The 23,060-nt window shown below is 48.6% G+C and overlaps 1 protein-coding gene across 11 annotated transcripts in view; it reads right to left on the minus strand.

Annotated features, from left to right (window-relative positions):
• Positions 1-23,060, minus strand: part of FHAD1 (forkhead associated phosphopeptide binding domain 1) — a 63,716-nt gene continuing 40,656 nt past the window's right edge. For 7 of the 11 annotated variants that reach the window (XM_072977793.2, XM_072977792.2, XM_078378975.1 and 4 more), the window contains 13 exons: positions 22,525-22,614; positions 20,394-20,619; positions 19,934-20,015; positions 18,019-18,125; positions 15,526-15,685; positions 13,962-14,094; positions 9,643-9,778; positions 6,722-6,837; positions 6,478-6,573; positions 5,507-5,727; positions 3,495-3,660; positions 1,691-1,756; positions 1-323 (listed from right to left, as the gene is read on the minus strand). In XM_072977793.2, coding sequence (XP_072833894.2) covers positions 219-323; positions 1,691-1,756; positions 3,495-3,660; positions 5,507-5,727; positions 6,478-6,573; positions 6,722-6,837; positions 9,643-9,778; positions 13,962-14,094; positions 15,526-15,685; positions 18,019-18,125; positions 19,934-20,015; positions 20,394-20,619; positions 22,525-22,614 — 1,704 coding nt within the window. In that variant the 3' untranslated portion in view covers positions 1-218. Of the gene's footprint in view, positions 324-1,690; positions 1,757-3,494; positions 3,661-5,506; positions 5,728-6,477; positions 6,574-6,721; positions 6,838-9,162; positions 9,523-9,642; positions 9,779-13,961; positions 14,095-15,525; positions 15,686-18,018; positions 18,126-19,933; positions 20,016-20,393; positions 20,620-22,524; positions 22,615-23,060 lie in introns of those variants that run through there. The other 4 variants (XM_078378976.1, XM_078378977.1, XM_078378978.1 and 1 more) reach the window with 4 other exon arrangements.

Raw genomic sequence — 23,060 nt, forward strand, 5'->3', positions numbered from 1 at the left:
TTGAAAATTTATATACAATTTTAACTCAAGCCTTCAATCCAAGTCTGACCATGAGTCCGATCATGAAGATACAATGGACCAGGTAAGGCCATCACCTGTACAAATGTGTAGATACGTGCAAATTATAAAATGACGTTTTATAAAAAGTTGTAGCATTTCTACGACGGACGGCTGGCGGGGTTGCTCCTCACCCACCGGTTGACAGCAAAGGGGCCGGTCTAGGTGGAGGCGCTGCGGAGGGCGCCCTTCCTGGGGGCTTCCGCCCCTCTCCCAACGGCGGTGGCCGGGCTCTCAGGCAGCGGCGGTTGTTCAGGGGTGGCCGTCTGCAAAACACAGAGATACAAGGGAGGAAGAGGCAGCACACAGGAGGGGTGGCCCTTGGGCATTTTTGCAGCAGCCAAGGGTGAAGCATGCCTCGGCCCACCCACCTACTCTGCTAGGGAGGCCGCCAGCAGGACGTGACCCGAGGGCGGCAGGAAGGACGAGGCCGACGGATTGGGGCTCGGCCGAATGTTCCAGCTTTTCAGGACCGTCTGGCTCTCCGAGGGACGACCAGACCAGGCGGCAGGACGGGGTGGAAGGGAGGCGGATGGGGCGGGAGCAATGGATGGCTAAGTGAGCAGGAAGACAAGGAAGGGCCAAAAGGACTCGGACCCTCATGGCGCGCTTTCTTTCACCTCCCCTGCCTTCACTTCACGTCCTCCTGTCGGACACTGTGGTTCCCTCCACCGTGGCTCCCGTTTCTCTTTCCTGCCTCCTGCCCCCCCCCCCCCACCTCCAGGATAGTCCTTCTCCCTGAACACCCAACAGGGCACAGAGAAGGCTTCTTTTTTTAAAAAATGTCTCCCTCTCACCTGCCCCTTGATACTACCCCCTCAATCCCCAAAGCCCTCATTTTGCCTCCTGTGGCCAATTCTAGACAGGGGGCAGGGGATGACGCTCTAAGGGGTGGGGGAAGAGGCTCAGCCCAAGGCTCAGCCCGCCTCTCCCCACCCCTGGCCACGGCCTCTATGGACAAGCCCAACCGTACACGAAGCTGCATTTCAAAACCTTCTTTTTCCTATAATAATAGAGAAGTCTGGCCAAGGAGTAGCTAAGAAAACGCAATGCCCACTCAAACACTCGCCTGTCTCCTCTCCGACCCTCAGCCTCCCAAGCAGCCCACCTACCTCTTACTGAACAACGTTTGTTTATTCATTAATTTATTTATTTCATTTGATAGCCTTCCCCATCCCAAGATCTCAGGACAGGTTACAGAGCTGACTAATAAAAAATTTAGAAAACACAACATCTTTTAAACAACTTGAGCAGTTTCAAAACACAGGAAATCAAGAGATTAAGATGAAGGTTTTGGAGGGGTTTTTGCAGGCATCTCCTGCGCTCCCTTTGGCACTGAACGATGGCTCCCCCTCAGGGAAAAGGCCCACTTTTGCCTCTTTGTCAGGAGGCTGCTGGGGATGAGCAGGCTGGCTGGCGCGCTCCAGGCCCCAGCCGGCCAGGCGTCCATTCCCTGGGGAGGCGGCAGATCATCCGGGAAAACCCCATAGCATTGCAACAGGTCACCCATCAGGGTTGGGTGGCTTCCATCTCCATACCCCTCTCCCTTTCCCACTTATTCCCACCATTATTCGCCTCCATTTGGAGCGTTCCTCCAAAGGGAACGGGCCACCCGGCCCAGACATTCTCCTACCTTCCTGTCTCTGGCTTTCAGGGTACAGGGGTAGCATGACAACACCTCGCTCTTCTTTTCTGTACTCTGGAGGGGAAAAGCACATCAATGGGGGCGAGTCTCACAAGCAGAAAAGAAGCACAAGGGCAAAGGCTTATGTGGCTACAGCGGACACACACACACACACAACCATGCCCTGGAAAGACCCTGATGAGCAAGTCAAATCCAGGTCATTTATTACATTTAGTGTAAACCCCACTGGCATTGCAGCGCCTGCTAGAATGGCAAAGGAAGTAAAAATGGAAATGGGAGGAGGAGCAGGTGGCATAACGGTGAGCTGTCACAAGGGCAGGCAGACAAGTGGCAAGAAGGAAGCTTGTAACAGAATGGACGGCAGCCCCAAGAGAGGCTTCGGCAGCATTCTGCCTACCTATCCTTCACTCGCTGGTGCGGCAAATATGTTTAAAGTGGAAAAATATCACCATAATCAAAAAATACAATATATAAAAGAAATAACAGTACTGTATACAACTATGTACTCTCTTACAGAGGAGGGGCAGGATCTGTTCTCACTCATCCCAGACTGCAGGACACGTGATCATGGGCTCAAGTTACAGGAAGCCAGATTTAGGCTGAATATCAGGGAAAACGTCTCAACTGTTAGAGCTGTATGATAGTGGGACCCCTGACCTCAGGGGGAGGTGGTGAGTGATCAAACACTGGAGGCATTCAAGAGGAAACTTAGAACAACTCTCTTGCATTCCATGGAAAGTGGCTTAGGGCAAAACTTGGAAAAGGTATTATTTGCACTACAAGTCCCAGAATACCCCAGCCACCACAGCCATGTTGGCTGGAGGACCCTGGGACCTGAATCCAAAATAACTTTTCCAGACTCAAGTAATGAAAGACATACTACTTTAGACAAGATCTATTTGAATTTTGTCCTCCAAGATATTAGCTATTCCACCCAGTGTTGTGTCATCCGCAAGACAGGTAAGTATTCCCTGCACTCCTTCATCCATGTCAAAGAGCATCGGGCCCAGGATGGATCCTTGAGGTGCCCCAGTTGTTACCTCCTCCCTGTCTGAGAAGGATAAGCACTCTCTGAGTACAATTCTGTAGCCAACCGTGTATCCACCTAACATTCGATCTATCCAGCCCACACTTAGTTAGCTCGCTCATTCAGATATTATGGGGCACTTGGTCAAAAGCTTTGCTGAAGTCAAGCTATATTACGTCTACAGCATTCCCTCCCTCTATCAGGGAGGTGACCTGATCAAAAAATGAGATCAGATTAGTCTTGCAGGATTTGCTCTTGACAAATCCGTGTTGGCTTCGAGTCATTACTGCCTTGTTTTCCAGGGGATGCCAGAGTGACTGCTTCAAAGGAAGGTATGGTCTGCGTGGTTCCCCCTGGTTTCAGCCACCAAGGAGCTTGATAGCAGCATCGTGGCTTTCAGGAGGTCTGAAGCCAACTCAGTGTCATTCTCAGGAATGCCAGTCTGCCGTCCACCCAGCCAGGCACGCCACACCAACGACCAAGCCCGGCTCGTGTGACATAAAAAGAGGCCTCCGATGCTAAACCACCCAGAATCAAAAAAATGGGAGGTAAATGGGCCAACAGATTTAAACTCTCCCCCCAATGAAGGGCAGATGTTTTAGAAGCAAGGCTGACCGAAAGAGCTCTCAATTGTCTTCTGGAGAAGAAGGTGGAATTGGAGGGCAACTGCAAGAAGAGGAGCGAGAGGCCCACCAGATTTGTCCCAAACAACCTTTCCTTCCCCCCACCCCCAAGCCTGCCTGTCTGCTCATGGCCACCCCGTACCTGGCGGTGTTTCAGAGACCGATTCAGCCTCTTCTCCTGGGTCAGCTGCAGCTTCGTCCTCTCCAGAGCCTCCTTCAGGAGAGCCTTCTCTTCAGATTCCCGGTAGATCTTCTCAGCTAATTTGGCCATCTCCGACTGGCAAGCCTGCAGGGTCTGCTTGCTGGTCCTGCACGTGGCAAGACAGAAGGTGCTGAGGAGAGCTGCCTTCTCATTAGCTTTACTGTCAATCTCCCCCTCCCTGACATTCGTGGCAAGCACTGGAACAGGATGGGACCGGCACAGGACGCGAACGGCCCGGGGACGGTTTTGTTCCAGAAATCCCTCTCTCTCCCACTCACAGTGAATCAACCGGGAAATCAAGAGGAGGGATGCCTCACTGAGGAAGCTCAGAGGCAAGAGGGCTCTGGGGTTCCTTCGACATCTGCTGCTCCTGCCTAGCCCAGCAGGGGAGCCTGATCATGGTCAGCTGCCATGTTTATTTATATTTATATTTATTTATTTATTTATTGGACTTATATACCGCCCCATAGCGCTACAAGCACTCTCTGGGCGGTTTACAATTTTAATTATACAGGCTACACATTGCCCCCCCAGCAAGCTGGGTACTCATTTTACCGACCTCGGAAGGATGGAAGGCTGAGTCAACCTTGAGCCGGCTACCTGGGATTTGAACCCCAGGTCGTGAGCACAGTTTTAGCTGCAATACAGCTTAACCACTGTGCCACGAGGCTCTTAATGTTCCCCTTCCAAGGACTGCCCCTGTCCCCATTTGGTCAGCTTCCCCTGCCCCAACCTGGGGCAGGTTCACTCGCCTTCTCCGCCAATTCCAATTCCAGACGCGGGTGTGCTGGGAGCCCTGCGTCCAGCCAAGATCCCTGTGATCTGGAGCTCTATCCAGATACGCCTTGCCTTGCAGGATGCACAATGAGCGCCCGTCAGGGCAAAATGGGTAAATGCCCCCCCTGCTGCAGCAAAAGGCAGGCTGCCACGCCTGACATGAGCAGGACTGCCTTGTGGCTCAGGCAACACGTCTGCACCCTGCTTCCCCGAAAATAAGAGCTAACCTGAAAATAAGCCCTGGGATGATTTTTCGGGATGTTCATAATATAAGCCCTACCCCAAAAATAAGCCCCAGTTAAGAGAAACCCCGCCTTCCACCCTTGTGCAGCAACCAGAAGATGACATGACTGTAATGGAATAAATGTAGATTGTTGTACATGAAAAAACACCCTCTCAAAGTACTTGTATTGAAGTATAAAGCCCTAAACGGTTTGGGCCCTGGATCCCTGAAGGACCGCCACCTTCCATATGAACCTACAAGGCAGTTAAGATCTAGCCAGGGGGCCCTTTTGAAAGAGCCGTCCCTCCAGGAGGTAAGAGGCATGGCTTGTAGAGAAAGGGCCTTTTCGGCAGCTGCCCCCAGACTATGGAATGCCATCCCGAGTCAGTTTCGTCTGGTGCCGACGATGATGACGTTTCAGCACCAGATCAAAACCTTCCTGTTCCAGGAGGTTTTCATTTGAAATAATATCAACTGTGGGTCCTGGTGGCAATTTTTAGAGCACTGTATTTTTAATTGTATTTTAATTGTTTTATCTTTTTACTGCATTTAAATTCTTGTAAGCTGTCCAGAGACCTCTGGGTAGCGTAGGCGGCATATAAGTTAAACAAACAAACAAACAAACAAACAAAATAAGCCTTAATGCATATTTGGAGTAAAAACTAATAGAAGACCCTGTCTTATTTTTGGGGAAAACACGGGAGTAAGCATAGTTTAGGAAGCATACTGCTGTCTTCCAACTGTGCTTTACATCCATATAGCAGATGGAAATGGAAAAGGCACGGTTGACTCTCCTCACTGCTAGCCGTGAAATTCCGGAAGTTGTCATCTAAAAAGGCAACTCCTCCCAACGCTGGGCAGCTGAATTCCACAGTGGCCCTTAGGACAGAAGGCGGGCCAGGCTGCTTCAGCTGGTCCCAACTCCACCCAACCAGGCCGGTGCGGTTTATACCTGAACTTCCCCATGTCTCTCTCGTACTCTTTCAGGAGGGACTCCTTCCTTTCGAGGCGATGCTTCAGCTGGTTGACCTTGTCGAAAAGCAGCTCAGCGTCCTTCTGACGCAGCGCCGCGACCTTTTCCCTCTCGTCCTGCGGGAGGTGCCTGACCGTCTGCAAACCCCCCAGCTCCTTCACGTTCACGAGGCTGGCAAGATCCTGGATAAAGCCGAGGTACTGGGGAGGAAGAGGAAGCAGCAAGCTGTTGGGAAGAGGGACCTCCTGCCTTCCTTGTGAAGACCCCCCCCCCCCGGCTGCCCTGCTCCCAGTCAGAGACTGACGTTGAGGAAGGCTTGTTTGGATCTGAATCATATGACTTACACCATGCAGCGACTGAATGGACAGCCTATTCATTCATTCCTTCATTCATTCCTTCATTCCCTGCCTTTCTCCTTAAAAGGGACCCAAAGCAACTCGCAATCATTAAAAGACAATGTTGAAAAGCTAAAAACAGTAAGCATACAAATATTGAAAAGAATCAAACAAATACTACACTAAACATGGTAAACCAATGCCACACCAAGGACAGGTTCAGAGCAACAAGCCGCCACCCTCCATTTAAGATCCCCCTCCTGGAGAGCCAATCATTCAGGGAAAGCCTCAGTGGCCCTTGTGATGACAAAACAGGAGAAATCCCTCGTTTGCCTGGGAGGAAGAGCAGACAGAGAGCCTTCCCGGAAACTTGTTTCAAGGCGTTGAGGATAAAGGAACCCTCCCTGGAGCCACTCCTAGTGCCAGTTTTCTATACCCAGAGTTCTGCCGGCAGACGTTTTTCAAAGGAGGAGAGAGGAGGGCGAGGAAGTGGCAGGAAGCCCACATGCTGGCACTCTTTCGTGACACCGCAGGGTGAACCTGCCTCCCGCCTGCCCCCGCCTTCCCCCCCGCTTTCCCCTTCAAGCCCATCAGCCCCTTGGCCCATCTTCATACCACGTTCTCACTGAGGTCGAGAGCGTCAGCCATTCCCAGCCTCCCAGTCCTTTCTATCATCAGGTTGGGATCCGTGCTGGACAGGCCACACGGAAGCTGAAAGAGAAGTGAGGAGAATGATATACTCTGAAAAATGAGCCAGAGAGGAGAAGGCACCCTGGGGCCAGCCGCCCACGTGGCACGGAAGGCATCGGGAGCCTTTCTACGCGTTTTCTGGCTTCGAAGCCAGATAGAGTCCAGTTACCGTCTTGGCACCTGCCGCTGGGGACGTGACTTGTTCTTCCTCCGGTTTTTGACTCTTTTTCTCCGCCAGGCCTTTTCTGAGAACTATAAGTGGTTCTGCAGCTCTGCCTTTGGAATCTAAGACAAGAACGGGGATTCTCTGCATGGCTGCACTTCCAGGGTCACTCAGAATTCACAAAGAGCACTTTTCACATAAGAAAGGGAGGCGAGACAGAGGGCCGTGGTCCCTGAGGGGGAGAGAGAGCACTTCCTGCTTGACTGGCAGACAACCCTGCAGGCCAAGGAAGAGTTTTTCACCCCCACCCCAAACTACACTCTTTTCCAAAATTGCCCCCAAAAGACCTTCTTATTTTGCGGGATTTGTTGACAGAAGGATCTGGGTAAAATGACCATTTCCTCTGGGTTAAACAAAGGCAAACGTGGGGCCTTTGGACAGCCAGTGACTGTGGCTTACCAGAGTGGCAGACAATGGACACGGCACCTCGGCCCCCAGGATGACTGAACGCGAGAAGACACCTTGCCAACCGCCTCTGCAGAGGCTGGAATTCATGGTTAGCTGGATTGATGGAGCAAGAGGGTCAAAGGCACCTGGGTTTGTCAGACCACAGAAGCGCCCCCCTTGACTGATCCTGCCTTCAGAGTGCTTTGTTTTCCGATGTTCAGTTTTTCTTCTACTTTTTTCTTCTCAAAGTGATGTAGTGCAACAGCACGGTCCTTGTATAGACTTTTTTAAAAACTTACCTCCTCCAACTCTCCACAGAGCATAGAATGTGTTTAATGTGTTCTCAAAGGCTTCTCAGAATTTTGGGGCAACCCTTGATGGAACTTGGAAGTTGTCTTGCTTCGTGCACCCAGTCTGCCATACACCCAGACTTCTGTACAGCTGCCGATGTTCTCTTTTTCTTCGGCGATGATACCGTAGCTCTCGATCTCGAGCCCGAGGAGGAAGCATGGGGCTTCGATGGGGAACGCTCCGGAGCCTGGGCAGATTCCATGGGGGCCCCTTGAGATGGAGACAGGGACTTCTCCCACAAAAAGGAACAGAGATGCCGAAGTCTCAACTTAAGAGACTTCATAAAGTTCTTACAAGCCGGCTGGTGCTCCTCCCCTAAGCAAAATAAACTGCGGGAATGCCCTTCTGAGAGGGCTGTTTTGTTGGAGCAATTCTCACACCTCTTGAAGAGGCCTGGAGCGGCCATAAACAAAGTTATGGCTCTCACACAAAACAAATAACAGTCCGTTTTAAAAAAGGAAGAAGAATCGTTGAACGGTCCGAGTCAGAAATCCAGGAAGTCCAAGAAAAGGGTAAGGTTTTTGCTTTGTTTTTTGAAAGAGAAACAGAAAGATCCTAACTGAGGTGCTGCTGCAGCTCCAGCAAGATAGGAACTGAGGCACTTGGTGCCAGGGTGGGGTTATAGGCAGTGTGTGGGAGGTCCTGGCACCATGTGCTTATGCTCTAGAATATTCTGAGTTTTCTCTGTGCAGGCACATTAGACCAATTAATGTGCATTCATAGAGACCAGCTGAAGAACATCCTGATCCCCATAATTACCCAGTTTCCTAAAACAGACAAAAAGCTGATCCCATAGGTACAAATGCTCAACTATCCCACACTAGAACACAGACAGAATTCTAACTCCTGTCCTCTGAAGATGCCGGCCACAGAGACTGGTGAAACGTTAGGAAGAAAAACCTCCAGAACATGGCCAAGCAACCTGAAAAAACCCACAACAATCGTATAATGTGTTTACTTTCCCAGTATTGTGAAGCAGCAGAGCTATCTTCTAAAGCCATTTCATGATATTGGCAAACTGACAGCAGAAGACAAATGGATAGCCACAAGCTAGCTTTGGTTAATTTCCAGTGACTGCACGCACTGGAAACTAACCAAAACAGCGCTCCTACCCACACAAAAAAACTGGAAGCCCCCTCCCCTCCACTTGACATGTGCAGGTAGGAATGCTCTGGGCAACAGGCTGGTTTGTTCCAGCAATTATCTCATCTGATCGATGGAAAAAAGAGTGCACCAGCCCATCCCTGCAGTGGACCAAACCATGTCCATCTGATTGCACCCAGCGTTTATTCAGAATTTCTGACACTGCAAAACACAAGTTGGAAATCCCAGAGCCCTTCTTCAAGATGCCATATTCTGTGTTCCTCTTGCTGCCTCTGATTTGCAATATTAAAGTACACTCACAACTTTGCTGAAGGAGATTACTCCTGTGCTCAGCCTTATGGGAATGCTCAGTTATTACCATGTTTCCCTGAAAATAAGACAGGGTCTTATATTAATTTTTGCTCTGAATAACACATTCGGGCTTATTTTCAGTGGATGTTTTATTTTTTTCACGTACAACAAACATTTATTCCATTACAGTCATGTTCTCTTCTTCTGGTTGCTGCATAAAGGTGGAGGGCAGGGTTTCACTTCATTTGGGCTTATTTTTGGGGCAGGACTTATATTATGAGCATCCGGAAAAATCATACCAGGGCTTATTTTCAGGGAAACAGGGTAGCTGCTTCCTGTCATGTGCACAGTTGGACTGACCAATCAGTTGCATCCCCGCCTTGAGACTTTAGGGCCAAATACAGATACAGAGACCGGGGCAGGTCCTTGTGATTGGACAGAGGTTGTGCAGGCAAGGGTTGGAAGGAAAGCAAGTCCATCACCCACATAGAAACACCTCCCCACAGAGCCAGTAAGGCCAGGCGCCAAGGTGAGTACCTGGGATTTAAAGCCACTATGCCCAATAAAGCAAGACTTCCTCTTTTCCTCTGGAGATGCCTGGCCTGTATCTCCACCTGGAAACCCAGAGAAGAACTGCAGAGTTCCTTGAGAATCCAACCAGCTCCCTGAGATCAAGCAATCCTTGTAACTGGTTCCTTGCCCAGAGATATTCTGGTTAAGGCAACCACACTCACCCGAGGGTCCACCCTTTTCTAAGAGTTTGATCCTTTGCCGCAGTTCAGCCACGGCATCTTTTTGGCGATGGATTGTTTCCTCATGTCTGCAGCCTCTGCATCTCGCTCCTAGATCGGCCAGGTCGGCGGCTGGTCCCTGAGAGAAAGACAGACGGATTCAGATGCATTGTGGAGAGTACAAAGGGGTATGTGTGCATGCACGCATGCATGCAGGCTGGACTACTCGCTTCCACAAACGTTCAGCTATACAGAAATGGCAAGGGTTGCTGCATGAAGGGAGGGAGGTTTTCCCCAGGCCAACCCGGTCGGTGGCTTGAGAGGGAAAAACGGTTCCTCTTCCCTTGCCTTGATTTGCACCGCTACTAAAACAATGATAATGTCCCTCTAATTGATATGTATTTGCTTATGCTTTCTTTTATTAAAAAGAATCTGCAACCATTCTAGCACTAGATCAGACTGTGGTCACACTAGCAAGAAGCACTGCATTCAAGCATCATTTAAATCAATTTAGATGGTTTTGTTGGCAATTAATTTGGGCTGCAAAGTGAGGTTTTTTCCCAACTGGCCAGAAAGAGCTTTGCCAGAGTAGGATGGCGGGAGTTGTAGACAAGCTCCCCACCCCCACCCGGCAAATGCTGGAAAATGAAGACGTTATCACATACTAGAATTGAATGGACTCTGCCACTCTCTAGTGACCCGTTCTAGTAAAAACAAATATTTCTGGGTTTGTTTAGTCTTTTCAGCCAGTGGATAAGTGAATCAGCAGATACTGATCCTGCAGATAGGGGGGACCTATTGTACCTAACACTTATAAATTAATTCAGTTCAATGCGATTTTGTGGAAATGAATCAAATTCAGCAGTGTAGACACCAAAACCCATCTGAATCATCAGAAAGACATTTATTTCCATTCGGTGCATGTGAATGTGGTTTAAATACATTACTCAAACCTGATTTCCAAAAAGTATGAACAGAAACAGATTCAAATTGTCAGTGTGGGCACAGTCTCAGTGGAGAATTTAATGCGAAATGTCTGCCCAGGTTCATGACTAAAGAAGCGGCTATCCAGGACAGGGAGTGTGCCTTGACGCGGAGCCATCGCCCTGTCTGGTTACGGCCTCTGATGCCTCTGGAGGCCTCGACAAAGTTGCGTCTCATGGGGAGATTATAATCAAGGCCGTGGCAACCAGGAGAAACCTTGGGCTCTGGGCTCTACAGCACCAGCCAATGTGGGCTTTTGCTCTGCCGGCCCAACGTTTGCAAACCAAGGGCTGAACCAAACCATTTCTTCTCCTGAGAGGACCTCCGAGAGGCCGGTGTGGTACCCGCATCCACACAAAATCCTGGTACCAGGCAAGAGAACACTATCAGCTCCTCAACCCTATTCAGGACCACAAGGTAAGAAAGGGAACCTGTCTCTTTGGAGACCCACTCCAATGACAGAGCCACCAACGCCCTCCAATAAAGAGGCGCAAACAAGACAACTTCAAGTCCCATCAAGGGTTGCCCCAAAATTCTGAGAAGCCTCGGCCCAGGAGAACAAGCCAAGCTCACCATGGAAAGAAAGGCTCCTCCTTTCCCTTTGAAAAATGTGTTGGTAACATAAGGAGGAGTCTTAGAATCATAGCATAAGGAAGCTGGAAGTGGCATCTATATGGCCATGGAGTCCAACCCACTGCTCAATCCAACTTAAAGCAGATCTGAAAGACGGTGCTCCAATTTCCTCTCCGATGCCTCCTGTGTTGGAGTGCTCACTGCCTTCCCCCTGACATCACAGGGCCCCTCTTCGTATTGCTCTAACAGTTAGGGTGTTTTCCCTGAGATTCAGAGGAAATCTTGCTTCTTGTCACTTGCGCCCATTGTTGCGTGTCCTGCACTCTGGGATGATCGAGAGCAAGTCCTGTCTCTCCTCTGTAGGACTGCCTTTCAAGTATCTGAAATGTGCTATCCTGTCTCCCCTCAGTCTTTTTTTCCCTCAAGGCTAAACATGCCCATTTCTTTCAGCCTTTCCTCATAAGGCTTGGTTTCCAGCCCCCTGATCCTCCTTGTCACCCTCCTCTGAACTTGTTCCAATTTGTTAGCATCCTTCTTGAAGTGTGGTGTCCATAACTGGACACAAGATTCAAGCTGAGGCCTAACCAGTTCTGATTAGAGAGGAACTAACACCTCGTGGAATTTGGGAACTATACGTCTGTTAATGCAGCCTAAAATAGCATTTGCCTTTTGTGTAGCCACATCACACCGTTGGCTCATATTTTGCTTGTGATCTACAACAATTCCAAGATCCTTCTTGCTTGTAGTTTTGCTACCTTATCCCTGATCCACCTGTTTATCCAGTCTCTTCAAGGAAAAGGATTCCCTCCTCACTGATCATTTGATCTTTTAGGCTAGAGAAATCATGACATGAAATGGGAAATTCCTGTTTGGACAGCATGGTTTCTTCTACTACACATGGCTGCTGTTGGTGACACCATGATCACGGTGGACCCTAGTTTTCCTCCTGAGATGATAGGACCATCAAGGCATGCTCCATCTACTCAAACTGAAAGTGGCCTTCTTGGGGCGGCAGCAGAAAGCAGCTCAGCAAGGTGGTTAAACTGCAAAACTGCAGTCAAGCCTCTGCTCACAACTACTGTAGATATGGGCACATACTGTGGTTTGGCACGGTTTGGTAGATCAGGGCCACATGTGTTTCACAGGCAGCCCAGATTCCATGCTCTGCTTCCAGGTTTGCCCACTCAGAAGAGCAGGCAGGCACAGAACCCAGGGCACCCACGAAATACCTGTGGGCCCTATCTGCCGAACCACGGTGAGTGTCCATCTGTGCTCATGACCTGCAACCCCAAAGTGTTCCTAGAAGCCAGCTCGAAGTCGACTCCGTCTCTCCTTTTGAGGTCAGTACAACTAACAGCCTGCTTATTGGGAGGCAAAGTTGTTTGCATAACTACATTGTAAACTGTCCAGAGAGTGCTTCAGCACTAGGGGGTGGTATGTCAAACCAACAATTACTCCCCCAGTGCTGAACTTCAGTTACTTCTGCTCTGTGTGTATACCGTGTACGAGTGCCTGAGAGAGAGAGAGAGAGAGAAAGATGAACCAATGAGAAAATAGGTTGTCAAATTGGCCCAAGGCAAAATTCCATCCAGTCCAAAGCGTGAACCGTTAATGGCTGCTGGACATGATCCAAAAAAGCCTCTGAAAATCCATGTTTCACTCTCCTTGAGCAATGTAACACCAATAACTCAGAGCGCCCAATAACGCGAAAGGGGTCTAAAATCACAAGTCTCTTGCTCCTTCTGTTCTCCTCCGCACGTGGGCTGTGGAGAAAACAGGACAGCTGGAGCACATTCCCTCTCCCTCAGCCAGTCCTCCCACAAGCTGTCTCCCCAACCACAACAAACCATTCTAGTAACACCTCATGGTGATGAGCCTTCATAATTGCAAAGGCGTGATAACAACATTTGTCATGGACAATATGCATGGGATGAGAATCATGCTCAATGGACACATGATGTGACTGCACAGGCGCGCGCACACACACACCTCTCGGCACTGCCATTGCACCAGCTGCAGATGTCAGGTCCCAAATATAAAGAACGCAGGAAGCTCCCCCGGTGTGGTGGACTCCCCCAGTCTGTCTCGCTTAGACTGACCTGGGAAGTCATCTCATGTGGGAACCTTGCAAGACACATGTCAGCTTTCTGGCTTCTCCAGCTCCAGGTGAAGCCCAGGAACTGAACCGGGGACCCTTTGCAGGCAAAGGATAGGCTATGCCTAATCCATCGGTCCGTCAGTTCCCAACAAAGTCAACCCACGGAGTAAGGGGAGCTGAGTCGTTTCACCTTTTACACCATCTACATTGATTCAAGAGTGGGTTGAACCGTTGGGATTCAGGCCTGGACCTTCGACTCCCAGAATCCCTCAACAAGCCTGGCCAGGCAGCTTTTATTCCTCCTGGTTCTAGCCGCAGCTCCTCCCTAAACGAGCATATCTGATGACTTTGAGTTGGAGATGGGCACAGACCGGTGTTTCACTGCCCCGCCTCCTCTGTCAGGCGCCCACTCAGAGGCAGCGCACAGAGGAGGCGGGGCAGAGAAGCCAGGTCGCTGCTTCTGAATGGGTGCCTGCGGAGGAGGCAGGGCCGGGAAGTGCCAAAAACCAGTGGTTCGTGCCCATCTCCACTCTGAATGCTTACTGATGTTGTTATTAGGTAGCAGGCATGCGAGGTGGAGCTCCACAGGCAAATATTCTGAGACTCCTGAACCCAAACTGGCACCCAAGTTCTCCAACGGGTGCTCGCTGCTCCAGGTGCTACTTGCCTGTCTGGTCCCAGCGGCTTCATCCGCCAAGGGGGCTGTTGTCTGTACGCCCTTGTGCTGGTGGGCTTTCTCGGGCTCCTCTGCCTTTCCTCTGGTTGCTGCCACCATCTCTTGCAGCTTATCTCTGCTGTTCCTGCATTCCGAAAACAAGGAGAATTACACTATCAAACAAAAACAATGGGCAGAAAAGGCTGGGGTCACACCAGCAATAAGAACCACATTTAAGCATCATTTAAATTGATATACATGTTACTGGTTCCATGATGCAAGGGGTGAAAGCCATGTATAGGGGCTGCAAGGTGAGGTATTATTTTTCAGTTGGCCTGCAAGGGCTTTTTTTTTTAAAAGAAAAAATACCTGGCTTCTAAAATCGAAATTCAGTGTGGTTTTGTGGATGTGAACGTGGCTGTCATTTTAATGTGTGCCTATGTGGATTCGATATCAAGCCAAAAAGGGACCACAAATTGGGGTTTGGGGCAGAATGTAATCTGTAGAGTCTGAGTGATCCCATCCGAAGAGCTACCCGACGTTCAGTGCCCCATTGCGAGGGTCAAACGAAACGGCATGTTTCTTGTGTCACCCCTTGTGGCAGGGGATGGACGGGAGGGCCCCTGGATCTCACCCAACGCTTCCATTTTATGGTTCAAGGTTGTTGGGTTTTATTTTGTTTGTTTTTCACACAAATGCTCTCCCAAGAAGGGAAAGACGCCTATTTATCACAGCATGTGATTTTTCTCACCAATCTACCCTGCAATTAGCCATGCTTTGTGTGTGTGATTAGTCACTAAAAGATATAAGCATGCTAGGAATCCCGAGGCATCCAGATCACTCAATGAAATCCTACTAGGGGAGGAAAGAGGTTAACCACAGGGAATCCGAAGTCCCCCTTGATGTCTCATTTGATCCCAAGGGCCCACGTGCACTGAGGGGGGTGGACGGTCCTAGTGAACAGTGTTAAGCTCTAGATGATTCCGGAAACCTCTGCGCAGGCGCAGATAAAACCCGTTAGTATGCATTCACAGAGACCACAAAGAAGAAGGAAATTAACATCTACGCCATTTCAAAAAGCTGGCATTGTTTTTCTCTATCTGGATGTGACCTTCTGGTGATTCTGAATGCAGAGGCAGAGGGATACTTTTATCAGACCACTAAAACAAAACAAAACAAAACAAAACCAAATGATCAGCGAGCTTTAACAGGCCAACTCCACTTCCGCAGGCCATCTCTGATGTCTTCTGGATAATGCAGAGATTACATAATTGAGAATCCCCCCCAAAAAATTCAAGGCAGAGGGTTGTGCCAGGCTTGCTTAAAGAGGTGAGAAAAAACAGAAGGCTGCGCTGGAGGAATGGTGGTCCAACTACACCTCAAGTAGCGGTTGTTCCCTTTCAGAAACTTTGTATAGAGTTTCGCTTAGAGGGGCTCCTGAGATCCCATAGGGTCCAAAGCGAGAGAAAAAAACAACGGTCCCCTAGCCCTCTGGTGCCTCTGCTCAGCCCTGCTTCAGCATGATCCCCCCCACCCCGGGCTGAGTGACTTACCCTTGCTGTCGCTTCGCTCCTACCTTAGTGCTTCCCTTGCTATTTCGAGGTCTGCATCCTTCTGTTCCACAAGCTGAGCCATCTCAAACAGGTTCTCTCGGAGCCGGCTGAGCTCATGCGCTTGGCTATGGAGAAGCCATTGCTTCTGCTCCAGCTCGACTTTCTGTTTCTCACCGAGTTCTCCTGCAGAGGGCGGGTGGGGGGAAGGGAGAGAGGGGGGGCATTCTGAGCGACTCTGGGGTCACAACAACTGTGGATCCAGCCACTTGAAAATTCTCCCCCAGGTTGCCTTGCATGCTTCTGGTTCCCAACAAGAGGGCCAAAGGAAATGTGAATTATTTTCTCCACCAACTCAAGGACCACAACGGGCAATCCTTCTGGTCACAAACCATTCCTTGGCCCCATACGCTTCCTACAAAGATCAGGAGATGACCGGTATCCCCCAGACACTCACACTCACACTGTTTATCTATTGGATGTCCACACCACCCCATTAGAGCAAACAGTAGTCTGGGCAGCTTTCAGGTTAGAACTTAAAAGCTCCACCTGACTCAACAGAATGGCATCGCATGAGTTCTGATTAAAAGGAAGGATTCACGCAAAAGGGGAGCCAGAAAGAGTCCCCTCCAGCTGGCAGCCCAGGCCCTCCTGGGTGGCTCCCGAGTCCCGCTTGGAAATCTTGGGTGTTTTCTGCATGACTTCTGCTGGGCTTTCAAAACCAGCGGAGACTGGTGCGTCCCCCCCCGGCACATTGGTGCCCCCGACGCCACAGCAAATGCACAGAAATGTGCTGATAGGCTAGACTTTTGCTGAGTGACTGCTCTGCCTAATGGCTAGAAATTTGCAGAATGACAAAGTTTGCTATTTTGTAAAAATAAAGCATTAAGATAATTAGGGGCGTGCATAGAAGGGTAACCCTGTAAATGTGGATTGTGCCCAACCCGTGAGGTCTGAACAGCAATCTGTTGGATGTCTGCTGGAGGTCACATCAGGACAAGCGGTCCAGCTTTACCAGTTCTGCGAGCCACATGTCAAAGACTCTCGGCTCCGCAGGACGAGCAAAGCCCACGGCCACCTGAGTCAGTGCAGTAGCCCTGGAAAGAGCCCACAGAACATGCACATGTTTTTCTGCCAACACGGAGTCCTTAGTAAAAGACTGTCTCCTCTCTTGAGTGGCAAAACGAGCCTTCCTGTTGACAAAACAGCCAAGTCTACATTTTCTGCACAGCCGGAGAATGCCCTCAGATTTTCCATTTTAGCTGCAACTGTCAGCCAAGTGTGCAGCTATTTAAATTTACTGCAAAGGCTACAAATAAATGTAATATTTTTTTACTTTTCAAAGGAACAAGGAGTTTTAGAGATGTGCTCTCTTCTTCCTGATTGTGCCTTTTTAATACTATAACCTCCCGTATTTTTGGACTACAAGCTTATTAAATACAGTATGTTTTTACAACTTAAGTATTTGCCTGCAACTTACGTTTAGTCTTCATATCTTTTTTTAAGCTTTACCAGTTTTGTTTTGTTTTTAACAGTGGCAAGAATTTTGGATGACAATCATATTTGCTGCTTTTCAAAGTTGCAAGCACGGCTTTCGGTTTAGGGACTTTAAACCTGCAATTTCTCACAAGAGATTGCACGGTTGGAGTTCCACGTAGCTGATGTAAGCTATAACTTCCACATTGCTCGTGTTCAACCATTTTGGACTGTAGCACAGAAACCGTCAGATAAACAGCGCCGGCCACCTCTTGCAGCTGATGCTGTCCAGAATCCTTTTTTGCACCCGGGAAAAGCAGAAAGAGTAAGACGGGACTGTCTACAGGGAAACACACCTCCTTGTGAGTAAAACAATGTGGTGTGTGTCCCCCCCCCCCCGAAGAGAGACGGATATTGAAACAAGGGGATAACAAGGAAACACACTGTAATTGCGATTTTGGCGAGAACCCTTGCGCCCTGATTGTCTATGGGCACAGTTCTCCATTCTGGCTTCAGAGTATCAACAATTGGCAGCTCATTTGGAAGAAAGGGCAAACTCCCGGCCACTTTGCAGTCCTTTTTCAGCTCACCTCGACTGCCCTTTTCTGAAACAAGGTTATTTCCAAGGACCAGGACAGTTAGCGAGTCTTAAGACGCCGGACGGAGGACGATGCAGTGAAGGAAGGAAGCCCAGGTTCTCCCTCCTGCTGTCTTGTTTCTAAAGGCAGCCTTCCTTAACCAGATGCCCTCTGGATACGCCGGGCATCAAGCCCCACCATTCTCACCCAGCAGGGCAAGAGGAAGGCCACTTTGTCTCTGTATGATGGGAAGGCGGTTCCTCCCCAGGTGCGTTTCTTTCCTGCCTCTCCTCCGTGGCAGGACGCATAGTCTTCCTCCTCCCGTAATGTTATTCTTACCACTGCTCTCTGAGACAGGTCAGGCTGGGAAGGACCGGGGGGGGGGGCTCAAACCTGGATTCTCACGTCTGAACATTCAACCATTGCACCACACTGTTAAAAATTAAGGGATGCCATTTCACAAACCGATAATGTCGGACACCCTGGCTCTTGCTCCCGAGAGTTCTGTCTTTAATTCTGCAATCACAGCCTCATCAGACTGGATTTTCTCTTTTGCAGCTTCCAGGTCTTCCCTGAAGGTAAGAAGACCCAAAAAGAAACAAATGGCAAAGCTTAGCATCTGTATTACAGCTTTGTCAACGTTTGAAATTTTGTATGTAGAGAATGATGGCATACTGAAGCAAGTAGAGAGTAAAAAATGCAATCCTGAAAATGTCGATTGTGCTTAGCAAAAGTCGCTGCAAAACATCCGAGTCGTCCCGGGGAAAGCAATGTCAGCACAGAACCCCAAAAATAGCATCGCCTTGCCAAAAGCCTCTTTCCCAGGAAGCGACTGCTTGAGTGTTGAAACACTCACAATAGTAAGGAAAATGAGATTATAACATCAACCCAAAAAATCCTTAGGTGATGAAACTGAAATGCGAGGATAGCAAACTGGTATCTCACCAAGTTCGTTCACTAGAAATTTGGTCCCGTGGCATTTTGCTAACTTAGCAAAGCTGTACCCAAGCAAATTACTGCGGAACCACAGCAACTGTTTCAGGGAATAAAGCAATAAACAATTACCAGTGTTTTGCCTCTGTATCAGTTTGCTAGGTTAGCAGAAGCAATGCAGATTCTCATAGAAATCCTGCATGCTGTGTCTCATAAGCTACCGGTTTGCTACCTCAGCACGCCAAAACGGTTGGCAACTGAAGAGAAATGTAAACAAACAAGGCAAATATCAAAATAGGGAAGCAAGACACAGACATGTGATGCACACAGACATTGGGCACAGACACCAGAAATCGAAGAGCAGCAGGCACGTAGCAGCACAGCAGCAGCAACAACATGGATTTTCATCCATAAATTCAAACAGGCAGATGGCTGGGTGAGCACTTAGAGAACATACTGGGTTTTCCTCTAGGTGTGTCTTGGATCTCCTAAAGGCTAAGCAATGTATTTCTATTTTTATAGATTTTTATTTAAAATATGTGCCTCTTAAGTTGCTGCAATTTTAAAACATATGCTCCTGCAATTTTGAAACAGATTATAACATGATTGATGTTCTGCCTACAGTATAAGTTTTGCTGCTGAATGTACTTCGATTTGCAGTTTTAAATAGTTGTAAGAATTCGTGATGCTAATCATACCTGGAGCTTTTTACAAGTTGCAACAATTGATTTCTATTTAAGCGTGCCTACAGGGTTTTCTTCACATCTTCTGGAGGTCTTTCACATTATTTAAGTATTTGCACTTAAGAGATTTTTCATTGCTTTAAGTTTAATTTCTGTATAACTGGGATGTGCTCTCAAAGGCTAAATGTTTTCAGTAACTCAGAAGCAATGCAGATAAAGTGTGTAGAAGCAGACAAGTTAAAGTTGCTTGGAATCAATTAACCAAGGAAACTACAAAAAGCTTGATATCAAGATGAACTGTGATATGACTGATGTGATTATCTGGTTCACACAAGAACTAACCATTTCAGGGATAAATGTCAGCTGTGAGAGACCACCACTGACTCAAAATACCAAGAAGTGTTTAAAAGTTTTACAGTGCTCTGTGGTTATTGTTCTGACTGTCATACTTTGGCCTGGATAGCTTTAGATTTTTTATATTTGATAATGGAAAAACGTCTTCCAATCCCCTTCAGCCTTTGATCAAGGCCAACAGGTACTGGTGCTCCAGGTGCCAATGGTGAGATTCATCAGCATAATATCAATATATCTGCAACAAATGCCAGGCTATAATTAACATTAGGATCACTGGTCACTCCACCTATTTCAGTGTTTGACTCTCCTTCTTTTTGATTTCTTTTTTCTTTCTTTCTTAGACTTATTTTGTTTTTAACAAATAATGCTAACAAAGCAATAGAAAACAGAGGAAAAACCCTATTACTTACTTTAAGAAAAGGTGGGAGCCATCTGTGCAAGAAGCCACTTGTGAACCCACTGGCAAGGACCTGCAAGACTCCCTCTGCATTTCTGGGGGAGGAAGATACAATCGAGAACCATACGCACAGAAAAATCAACAGAGATGATACCTATTTTTAAAGATTCTGAAAAACTATAGGATTTATTTCTGGAAAAAAAAAGAGTTCAACAGAAGACTTTGGGGAAGCTGTTAGAGCAGTACAGCAATGGAACCAATTACTTTAAGAGGTGGTGAGCACTCCAGCGCTGGAGGCCTTCAAGAGAAAAACTGGACCACCCTCTGTCCGATCTGCTTGGCTTTGGATGCCTGCCTTGAGCAGGGGGTTGGACTGGATGGCCTTACGGGGACCCCTTCCCACTATAGCCCCTAGGACAGCTGGGCAAGTGAGGGCATCAGACAGGAGAAGTCAGCCTGTGTTCTCTACTGACCTTCTACTTGCTTCTGAAGGGTCATGTTTTCATCCTTCACCTTCTTCATGTGCTGTACAGAGTCCACAAGCTTGCTTTCCAAATCCACAATGGTCCTTGAGTGCTGCTTGACCTGTTCCTTATATTCTGAAATCTCCTCCTCGTGTCTCCGCTTCCGGATCTCCGCTTCCTTCTCAACTTTCTCCAGATGTTTCTCCCAGACCGCGGATTGTTCCTCTGCCAAAGTCTGGTGGCAGACAATGCTCATCGTCACTCTGTGCGCACTTCACAGAGGCTGGTCACCCAGGAGCCGAGGCAGCTCCCTCCATCGGAGCAATGGCCAAAGGGGCTCCGGGAGCCCCAGGTTCAATTCCCGACAAATGAACTCAATATGAAATATGCAGAGAAAGACCTTTCTGGTCCTGACGTTGGTTGGAGGATGCAATACTGGGCTAAAAGGACGAGCAATGCAAGATGCATTAAGGCAGCCTTAACTATCTGATTTTTAGAAAGAGGCAGCCGTGTTAAGTCTGTGGTAATCTACCCGTGTCTGAAGCAGTGGGTTTGTCCTTACAGTGCCACGTTTTTCTCATCTTTTTTTAAAATTTTGTTTGGGGCCTCGTCTACTTGGCTGCAAAGCTGCAAAAGGGAATTGAAGGAGATGGAGCAAAGGCAATCTTGTGCCCGGAAGCCCCGGCCAAAATAGTAACTGAGGGTCACGAATCCCACAATTCACAGCAACATTCCAAATCTACAAATTTGCCAAGTATAAATTCCCTAAATATGCAAACACTCAGGTTCTCCAAAACTCTTCCTCAAGCTAGATGGTAAAAAAAATTGAGGAGAGGGGGCAAAAAGCACGGGACCCCAAACATTTCCAGAGAGATGTTTTAAGGCTTGGAGAGCTACAGTTGAACTCGGCCCCAAGATGGAGAGGAGGGGCCTGTTCGGTCAGTGAGTCCCATGACCTCTTCCAAAACCCAGAGTCCTGAAGCCCAAGTCATTTCAGATCCCCACATGCCAAACGTGTACACCCAAAGCGCAGTGTTGTGCAGCTCTGGCAGGGCCTTCAAGCAACGTGCGGCGGGAGAAGCCGAAAGGACCCAGAAACAAGGACAAGCAAAGAGTTCTCTTCCTTGGTTGTTGTGGGTTTTTCGGGCTGTTTGGCCCGAAAAACCCACAACAGCCATCAGATCCTGGCCGTGAAAGCCTTCAAGGACACAATACTGTCCCTTCCTTGTTCCAGTTGCTCTGGCCTATACGCCCCTCTTTCCCAGCTAGGTTTTAATTTCTAGAATTAATTCAGGGAAAGGGAAGTACCACACTTTTCGTATCATGCTTTTGTCTGCTAAGGCTCCAGCGGGCCAAAGGCCAGACTTTACGCTCGCTGAGACCCTCGGTGTGCCACATGCAGCGTGCTGCCCAAACTGGCAGAACCCACAGAGTGACAGAGAACAAGAAGGAAAGGAAAGGAAAGGATGAAACGGAGGGTGGCTGGAGACCCATCACATTTTGTGAAAGCAGTACTTTCTGTGTTGAAAGCTGAAGAGGGCCCCCTGCAGTCTATACGGCCCCTGCTGGGGGTGTCCTGAGGTGGCTGTGCCCTCCGCCCTTCCAGAACAGAGGCATGTTCACAGGAAGATCGAAAAAAGACCCCAACCTTGGGCTGCACGTGGACCACACTCTGCCTGCATTGGGTTTAAAGCACAGCGTAAAAAGAATTCTCATACAAATAAACCCCGTAGACAAAAATCGCTCAAAACCGATTTTCTTTATAAGGTGTGCATTGGCATCCGTGGAAAGAGGACGCAAGGGAAGTGGAAGATGAAGGAAAGTAGGGGGAAAGTCATCCCCCCCCATTTTAAAAAACAACGGACAACAAAACACCCTCCCCGGGACTCTTTCGGAGCTGAAATCTAAAAACAGCGCTCAGATCAACAATGGGAGATCAAAACAAAAATGCCCAAAGCCCTGCCCCATCCAGGGGCCTGCGAGGAAATCCCACTCCTGTAACCACTTTCTTGTCTGTGTGTGTTTGTGTGTGTTGGAGGAAGAGCCAACAACCCCTTAGGGGCCAGATTTGGGCTAGAAACCGCTAGTTGCTGATCCCTGCCTCCAACAGAGCACCTTCCTCTCTTCCACCACCAGTTACCTTTCTCCTCTCAGCGGCTGCCAGGCTCTCCAGATGCTCTCTTATCTTGGCATTGAACACTGCCTCCGACTCGGTTTGCTGTTCAACTACCTACAATTAGCGGGGGGGGGGAAGCAAGAGTTGAACAGTAAGAACCAAGACACAACCAAGACACTCTGAAAGATCAAAAAGGTATTGTGACCATGCAAAACGGCATGAAAAACTCAGATGCCACAGAACAACTGTCTCAAGTACAGAAGTCCGGCTGTGGCTTTTGCCGTTCATCCCCAGTTCACAGAGAATGTGGTTTCTTCAGTGAGTCAATCTGCTTCACATTCAGCCTTCTTCATGTTCTGATGTGGCAGAAAAGCTGCCATCACTTATAAAACCCACAGGGGCACATCCTTTTCTTTTCAGCCACATGGGAACAAAATGACATGAGAAACTAGGAAGACATCACGTCAGACTTTCAAGCTCTGGGAAGGAAAATCAAGGACTCTGGGGTCTAGAGAGTCTTCTCGGCCATCCTGCCAGTACTCGAAAGGGGAACAGAAAGC

This window comes from Pogona vitticeps, chromosome 7 (assembly GCF_051106095.1).
Source record: "Pogona vitticeps strain Pit_001003342236 chromosome 7, PviZW2.1, whole genome shotgun sequence".
NCBI lineage: Eukaryota > Metazoa > Chordata > Lepidosauria > Squamata > Agamidae > Pogona > Pogona vitticeps.